Source organism: Hypanus sabinus, chromosome 17, assembly GCF_030144855.1.
Source record: "Hypanus sabinus isolate sHypSab1 chromosome 17, sHypSab1.hap1, whole genome shotgun sequence".
Classification (NCBI taxonomy): Eukaryota; Metazoa; Chordata; class Chondrichthyes; order Myliobatiformes; family Dasyatidae; genus Hypanus; species Hypanus sabinus.
Window position 1 is genome coordinate 64,843,954 of NC_082722.1, and position 9,139 is coordinate 64,853,092.

General features: G+C 45.1%; 1 protein-coding gene across 21 annotated transcripts in view; it reads right to left on the reverse strand.

Moving 5' to 3' along the window:
- Nucleotides 1-9,139, reverse strand: part of gse1b (Gse1 coiled-coil protein b) — a 709,689-nt gene that overhangs the window by 46,025 nt on the left and 654,525 nt on the right. For all 21 annotated transcript variants that reach the window (XM_059993212.1, XM_059993213.1, XM_059993211.1 and 18 more), the window contains 2 exons: nucleotides 9,043-9,139; nucleotides 3,912-4,227 (listed from right to left, as the gene is read on the reverse strand). The exon at nucleotides 9,043-9,139 is cut by the window's right edge and continues 211 nt beyond it. In XM_059993212.1, coding sequence (XP_059849195.1) covers nucleotides 3,912-4,227; nucleotides 9,043-9,139 — 413 coding nt within the window. The remainder of the gene's footprint in view (nucleotides 1-3,911; nucleotides 4,228-9,042) is intronic.

Consider the following 9,139-nt stretch of genomic DNA (forward strand, 5'->3'; position numbering starts at 1 on the left):
AGGAAACCCACGTGGCCATAGGGAGAGCGTGCAAAATCCTCATAGACAGCGGCAGGAATCAGTAAGTGAAATATGTGAAAACTGTCACTGTAAAGCGATGTACAAACCACTATACTACCATGCTGCCCTTTATGTTCTTTCTCTGAGTGCTCCTGAATAAAATGTCCCAGCTACAAACCGGAGGCTTTTATTGTTACTGCAGACCTCTGAGTAAAGCTAGTTGCTTTCAGAATCAGTCAGACAGAAGACTATTCCGTACCTTGTACAGCACTTCGAAGGACCTACCAATTAGCTTCCAGGGATTAAGCGCACTAGGCTTGTAAGGTCTTGAGTTTAGAAGAATGGGAGGTGACCTCACTGAAAAGTAACAAATTCTTTTGGGTCTTGATGAAGTAGATGTTAGGAATGTGCTTCCTTTGGCTGAAGTATCTGAAACTAGGGACCACAGTCTCAAAATAAGCTGCTGGCCATTAAGAGAAGAGATGAGAAAAAAAATTCTCCTCCTCTTGGGTCGTGTATCTTTGGAGCTCCTCATACAAAAGCACTGTGGAGGCTTAGTCCCTGGGTATATTAAATTAGAGATCAGTGGATTACTATATACTAAAGGAATTGAGGGATAAGAGTTGAGTGCAGGAAAGTGGTTCTGAGGTAAAATAGGACAAGCACAAAGGGCTTAATGACCTACTCCTGCTTATTTCTTACATTCTTTATGTTTCATTGACCTGCACTTCCTCTTAATTTTGAAAATATTTCCTATTCAAACGTTTATAAAATATTCTTTAATATTCTTTGGCAAGCTACTATTGAATCTGTTTCCAAGGAGTGCAGATGACAGAAAATTGCTTGCCTAGAGAAAAGAAGCTTCTAATCCTCAGTGAGACTTGATTCATAGAAACCAAGAGCTTCTGGTTAGGCAGTCGTGTTCCTGGCTGGCTTTCCAGGCATCTTCATTTCTGGACTCCTCTTATAAATATTCCTTTAGCATCTCAGATACTATAAAATTCTAGCAGAAGTACCGAAAAGCAGGAAATACACAGCAGGCCGGGCAGTGTCTGTGGAGAGGGAAAGAGACAATGTTCTAGGCTGATAAGTCACCAAAGTGATCGACCTTAAACATTATCTATACATCTCTCTCTACAGATGCCACTGGACCTGCGGAGTATTTTCAGCACGTCTTGTCTTTCTCTTTCAGCTGTGGTTCAGATGCATCTGGGTGCAGACTGAATCTTTGTTCCTGGTGTGGGGGACATTTTACCTGTGCGCATTGTTGCTTGAATTATCCCTGCTTTAAATGGAGAGCAAAATACAGATGTGCCTCAATTGCATCACTCTTTAACTGGCAGATTTATTAATTCAGTAACATTGAAGTATCTAATAGGCTGATATGTGTAATCATAGCCTAACATATACCATTCTCCCTCCAGATGTTGAGTATAATATGCCACAGTCTGGACAACAGGCTCTCTGCCTTTTCTTAATCCAGTCTGCCAAATGTGTACTTAATGTGAAATACTGATGGGGTCAAGGTCTTTCGATTCAGACGATGCGGGGAAGGGTTAATTGGCTGAGAGCCACAGGGCCTGCTTCATCAGCAGCTCTCTGTCTACTACCACTACCATTCATGTGAGAAATCAAAATAAAAACAGGGTGAAAACATCCTCAGTTCATAAAAGATGGATGGATACAACAGACATCTTAAGAGCTGATTTCAAAGGGAGATGAGCATGGTTAGCTTGGAGTGCTGCAAGTGAAACAAGATCTGTGACTCTACCTACTCCCTGGGGGATACGCTGATAAAAAGCATTTTATGTGCTCTTAACTCGTGGCTACTGAAACACAAGACATGAACTGCTAGGAGCACACTTCCCTTGTGACCTATTCCGGCCTTTAGCTGTGACTGACCTTACTAAAATTTCATTAAGCTGAAAGCCCTGGAGGATTCTATTTTGCTATTCTTATATGTTTCTGAAAACGGCTGCCTTACTCTTATTCAAACTAATTTAGTTTGTTTAAATTGAATCGCAAACCACAGTTAACAGATTGCCTAGATTCTAATTCGACGTTGATGGAAGGGGGAGGACTCTTCTTCAACAATCTTCGTGTTCCAATGCTACGAAACACTCCCACAATGCAAAAGGTGACTGAAAAAATGCCCGTTACACACCAAGTTTCTGTGGAATCCACTTAACTTGGGCACAATATTTCTCCGAAGCTTCGATTCCTTATTCAGGAAAAAAAATCCCATGACTGTCGATCAAGTTCGTTGGTTGACCTATTTGCATTAATAAAATTAAGTTAAAGTTCGTGTGGATCAATTCAGTGGAAGCATGCTAATTTTAAGCTCAGCTGCGAGAAATTTCATCCCCTTGGGATTTCTACCTCGTGTAAGGAAGGGCAGGCCCATTCCTGCTCTTGTTAGAAATGAGTGGTGGGAGCATATAGGTTACATGCACCTGATTTATGAAGAGCCTGGATATATGAACAAGTACTTGGAAGATCCCTGGGGTGGATTTCTTGGCTGCTGCAGTGCTGCAGGCATCTTCTATCACCTGGGAACTCTGGCTGCATTTAAGGTAGTGGTGGGGGGTAATTTCAAAGGAGATGTGAGACTGCTGGGTGTCTGGATTGAGCCGCATGGGGTGGTGGTAGAAGCAGATACATCAAGGACTTCTAAGAGACGTTTAGGTAGGCACAAGAATGTGAGAAAATTGAATGATATGGACATAGTGCAGGCAGAAGGGATTAGCTACGTTGGCCATTTGATTACTACGTACTTGGTTTGACACAACTTTGTGGGCTGAGCGGCCTGTTCCTGAGCTATACCATTCTATGTTCTACTTTCTGGTTTAAGGACAGTTCATCCTGCAATATGGAACCCTGTAATAACCTGGGGAGGACCTGGTACAACATAATTCAACTCCGACTTTGGATTCTTCCCGACGTGATGAGTGATTTGGGAGGAAGCTCACCAACCCCAGTGTGTGGCCTGAACCTGGTTCAAACCCCTCCATCATTTACTGTTCTTCAAGTTGCTCCAACATCAACATCTCCTACATCAATGATGTTGAGGTTCAGAACTTGCACTCCTCGGAGTGAACATCACCAGTAGTTTGTCTGGATCCGAGGACTTGGAGCACAGCCAAGAAAGCTCCCCAACACTTCTACTTTCTCAGGAGGCTAAAGAAATTTGACATGTCCCTGTTGACCCTTAACTACACACCACAGAAAGCATTCTATACAGACGTGTCATGGCTTGGTAAGACAACTGCTCTGCATATGACAGCAAGAAGCTGCAGGGAATTGTGCACACAGCTCAACACATCACAACAAACGACCTTCCCTCTGTGGCAGCACACACAAAATGCAGGAAAAACTCAGCAAGCCAGGCAGCTTCTATGGAGGAGAAGAAACTGTTGACGTTTTGGGCTGAGACCCTTCATTAGGACTCTATCTCTGCTTCTTACTACCTCAGTAAAGCAGCCAGCATAATCCACGAACCCACCCACCCTGAAAATTCTCTCTTCCCCTCGCTCCCATTAGGCAGAAGATACAAAAGCCCGAAAGCATGTACAGTTTCTATTGTGCTGTTATCGGATTCCTGAACGGACCTTTTGTACGATAAGATAGAACCTTGGCCTCACAATCTGTCTCATTATGATCTTGCACTTTATTGTTTGCCTGCACTGCAATTCCTTTGTAGCTTTTCAACTTTACTCTGCATAGTTATTGAGTTACTGTGCACTGTGTAATGATCTGATCTGTAAAAAACATTAGGCAAGGCAAGCTTTTCATTCTATCTTGGTACATGTAACAATAATAATCCAAAACCATCACCCCAGTGACAAACCCAGCCATTGGATCCCCTCCCCAACCCACCAACCTTTACAGGCTCACTGGCCCCTCAGCCTTACCTAATGACATCCCTGTGCTCCACCTCGCTCTGGGAGCCGGATCGCCCAATGTCGAGGTGCTGCTCGAGAACCTGCTGCCGGAACTCCGAGACCTGGTACTGCCGGTCTTCCTTCTCCTGCCGCAACTGCCGCTGCTTCGCCATCCACTTCTCCTCCTCGTTGTTCCTCTGCAGCAGCATTGCCGAGCTGCTTCCCGGTGGGATGAAGCCGCTGGAGTTGGAGATCAGGGTGGGCACTGAGTGGTGGGAGATGGGGGATTGGTGCAGGTTTGGGTGGATCGCCTTGGACCCCGTCAGTGCATATTCCTTGGGCTTATCTGCAAACGAAGAGGGATTTTTATTATCTCCTCTCTGCACCATATGTGTGCTGAAAATCCAACAGTAATGATAGGGAATCTGCTGCATAATGGCTGAAGGAAAATAGGGAATTGGATATGAATCCCCGCACAGCTTTGAAGGTTCAGTCTAGTGTTGTCCCATCTCAATCTCTGGAGCAGTCACTGCTCACCAGCTGCGGAGAACCAAATAAAGTCCCTTTGCTTGTAAATAACTTGGATAAAACCAGTCAGATATGAAGGTTCTCGTGTTAATTTTTTAATTTAGAGATACAGCGCAGTAACAGGCACTCTGACCTAAATGAACCAGTGCCTCCCAGTTACACCCAGGTGTGCTTCTGGAATGTGGGAAGAAACCAGAGAGAGCAGACAAACTCCTTCCAGGCAGCAACAGAACTGATCCCCAGTCGCCGGCACTGAGAAAGGACCACACTAACTGCTGTGCTACCATACCACCCACATCTGACTGGGCATTTAACAAATAGTGAGAAACAAGAAGGTACTCCACTACATATATTAAATCTGGGCACTCCTCTCGATCAGCTGAGGAATAAATACTGTAAGGCATAGAGTTACAGAGCGTAGAAAGAGGGCCTTTGGCCCATGGGTTTGCACTGTCATCCCAATTTATTTTCTCCATATACCCATCAACTTACCCCAGATTCTCCCACTCACCCACACCCCAGATGCCCCTTACATTGGTATATAAGGCTACCAAGGAACAGCTTTATGTGATGCAGGAGGAAACCGGAAAACTTTGCAGAAACCAATATTTCATTTAGGGATACAGCGCAGAGCAGGCCTTTCCAGCCCAATGAGCCTCACCACCCAGCAACCCACCTATTTGACCCTAGCTTAATCACAGGACAACTTACAATGACCAATTAACCTTCTAACTGGTGTATCTCTGGACTGTGGGAGGAAACCAGAGCACCCGGAGGAAACCCACGCAGTCACGCGGAGAATGTACGAAGTCCTTACACGTGGCGCCACATTGAACGCCATACTCCGATGCCTGAGCGGTACGCTAACTCAAGATGGCATAATTATAAGGAGATCCGAGGAAAGCGAAGGGGGTGTGGTTGTCAGATGTAAGTATTTTACACAGAGAATGGTGAGTGTGTGGAATATCCTGCCAGGGGTGGTGGTAGATTGGGGTCAAGGGATAAGATTAGAGACAAGATTAGGGATAAGAAATTCTTTAACAGGCACATGGATGAGAGAAAAATGGAGGGCTATGCAGGAGGGAAGGGTTAGATTGATCCTAGATTATAAGGTCTGCACAACATTATGGGCCGAAGGGCCTGTGCTGTGCGGTAGTGTTTTACCTTTATAAGGGAGTGTGCAAACTCTGCTGAGACAACACCCAAAGTCAGGATTGAACCTGGCTTGCAGGAAATGTGAGGAAGCAACTCCAAACTGATTGAGCCTCATGCCACATGCCAATTCCACTAGGTGTCCCTGCCTGCTTCAAAGAAGGCGGCGGAGAAAAACCACAGTGAACCACAACTGTGCACGCGGTACAGGTCATCCCACAGCACTGCTGGGTGGAGAACCACAGGATTTTGAGGGGGCGATATTGAAGGAATGGTGATGTATTTCCAAGTCAGGATGGCATGTAATTTTGAGGGGGAGCTACCTGTGCAGGGGTTCCCAATCTTCCTTCTGCCGTGGACACCTACCGTTAACTGAGGAGTCTGTACACCCTAGGTTGGGAACCCCTGTACTACTGGGAACGTTCCCTTGTGCTTGTTACTCCCATCCTCCTACATTCAAACCTCAATGTTCAAAGTAAATTATCGAATTACGTACATGTCTCCATTTTCTACCTCGAAATTCATTTCCTTGTAGGCATTCACAGTAGAAGAAAGAAATATAATCAATGAAAAACGATGAAAGCCACAAAGACTGATGAACAATCACAGGGTGCAAAAGGAGAGAAAGTGTGCAAATACAAAAATAAATAAATCAATAACAGGTGATCGGGGTCACAGGTTTGGGCTGCGTTTCCAAGGAGCTCTGGTGACTGGCTGCATTTCGCAGCTGAATCATACTGCAGGGAAATGGTGGAGGGAGAGGACTAAGGTTGGTGCAAATCAAGCACGCTCCCTTGTACTGTGTTGAGTTTCTGAAGTGTTGTTCGAGTCATACCAGATATTATGCAGAGTACTGATTGTACTTGTTAGGGTAGTGGTAATGTTGTTGGATGAGTAGTCCAGAGGTTCAGATCACTGACCTAGATCAACACTGAGTTGCAGCCACAAGCAGTGGACTCTCGAATTTGCATTCGATACTCCACACATACTCCACAGATACTCCATGTTTGCTTGCAGTGTACTGGATTACACTGGAATAATGTCCTCACCCCACACCGGATCATACAATTTCTGCCAAACCAGTCACTAAATAATAAAGACTTTGTGCAGAGACAAGAATACTGCTATGATAACAAAGTGTGTTTGTGTACACTACCCTGCTGACCTTTGCAAAATGTCAGCCCCCGCTGCTACACATTGGAGCGGCTGAGCCGGCAGGCTCTGAGACTCGGGCACAGCTGTAGCTTCAGCCATGGCTAATTGCATTACACAGACAGAAGGTTAGCAGCCAGACTCAATCTTGATTGAAGCTGAAACATATCAAACACTAGGGGGTATCCTTTGCTCTTTTAGGTCAAACACTTTGCCTGCTACTGCTCTTCAGCATTGTCTGCCAGTCAAAGGAAAGGCTTGCTCGCACCTTTCATGATGTCGCGGCCCGCTCCTAGCCAATCTGGTGCTTCCAAAGTGAAACATAAAGAAGAATGCTGGATAAACTCAGCATCTGTGGTAGAAGAAAGCAGTCAGTGGTTCAGATTGAAGAAGCTTCATCTGGACTTTAAGGAGGAGGTAATGGTGAGACAGAAGCAACCCACACAAAATGCTATTCAGTGTCCATGGTAAAGAGTAAATAGTCGACGTTTAGGGCCGAGACCCTTTTCACTTTGCCTGAATTGTCGACTGTTTCCTCGTTTCCGTGGACGCTGCCCGGCCTGCTGAGTTCCTCCAGCATTGTGTGTGTGCTGCTTTGGATTCCCAGCATCTGCAGATTTTCTCGTGTTGGTGAGAGCTTAGATTAGTTTGAAGGAACCAGAGTTGATCCTTTCCACAGTTTTAATACAAAACCCCCCATCCTAAAAGAAGGGCTTCAACCTGAAACATTGACTTTCTGTAGCTGTCGCTTGACTGGCTGGAATCTCCCAGCCTCAGATTCCAGCACCTGCAGATTGACTTGTTCTTGATTTAGGAACGCCACTTGCACTTTGATTGTATCGTTTACAACTTTATAACTTGTTCAGCCAACTCAAGTGTTATCATGTTGTAACTCGATTAAAAAACTCTCAGGCTGCATTGCGATACTGCCCTGACCTGTGGGTGACAATGTCGAGGGAGGGATGGACGTCAGCTATGATAACAAGTATTCCATTCTGTTCTGTTCTCCAGCTAAAGCGGCGGGGTCTTTTATTCCCACTTGAGTGCACATACAGAGCCTTGGTTCATGTATCATCGGAACGACAACATGACAGGCAGCACACTGCATTGGAATGGATGCTCGTGCTGAGCTGAGTGAATGGAGCCCATAAACATCTGATCCAGGGGAGCGAGACCCGCTCACCGAGCCACAGTGTGACTAGAGGTGACGAACGTAAGGGTAGGTGCACACCAAAGCCCCAGACTGAATGGTGAAGTTTGACAGGCCACTGCTACTGTTCCCGTATTGAAGATTCCAGATTCAAATTTATTTATCACTTGTACATCAAGACGTATAGTGAAATAAGTCGTTTGCATTAACAATCAACGGTGCGCTGGGAACAGCCTGCAGGGATCACCACACATTCTGGCACTGACATAGCATTCCCATAATGCTCAGCAGAACAACACAGAACACAACAAGCAATAAACACCAACAGCAAAAACTATCTTCTTGCCTCTGAGTTTGTGAAGAACAAGCACTCAGGAGCTACTTCCCTTGATATGCTCAGGGCATATGTTTGGTCAAAGTTCCCAGTCAGATGATCTTCTCAATTAGGTCTTCCCAGTCATTAATTAATACTTTCCTATTGTAATGTCCCAAGCAGGCCTGCTGGTGCACAGGCAAAACCATGTGGGCAGAACACCCTTTTGTACAGGGATACTCCTGATTTTGACTCTCCTGCGGCTTTCGTTTGGGAGTCACTGTACAGCCGTCCAGCTATGGTTCTCAGTCTGTGATTGGGGGGCACTAAGTGGGAATCCCATGAGTGGCCAACTGGGACGATGGCCTTCAAGCTAATTCAAGAAACTGAAAATCACAAACATTGAGGTGTATAAGATGATAAGAGTGGACAGCCAGAGACTTTTTCCCGGGGCTGAAATGGCTAATTCAAGGGAGCATAATTTTAAGACGATTGGAGAAAAGTATAGAAGATTTAGAGATAGTGTTTTTTTTACACTATCAGAGGTTTGGTAGTGGCAGATACTTTAGGAAGATTTAAGAAACTCTTAGATAGGCACATGGATGAAAGGAAAATAGAGGGCTATATGCGATGGGAAGTTTGGATTGATCTTTGTGTGGGTTAAAAGGTCAGCATAACATCATGGGGTAAAATGCCTGTATTGTGCTGTAGTGTTCCAAGCTCTATAACTTTGGGGTAAAAATTAAGACCAATGTCCTTTGTGCTTAAAGGCCTCGGTCTGAGATTGGGTGAGCTTTAATTGACCTTTCTTACAGCTTGAATACAAATTGAGGTATCACATCTCTATAACAGGTTGAGTTTGTTACCTGTCCGGTTTGGCGTCAGCCGCTCTGTAGCTCTAACCCTGTCGTCTATCTGTTGGTTTCGCAGACTGTGCAGTTCAGGCACCTGCAGGTAATGATT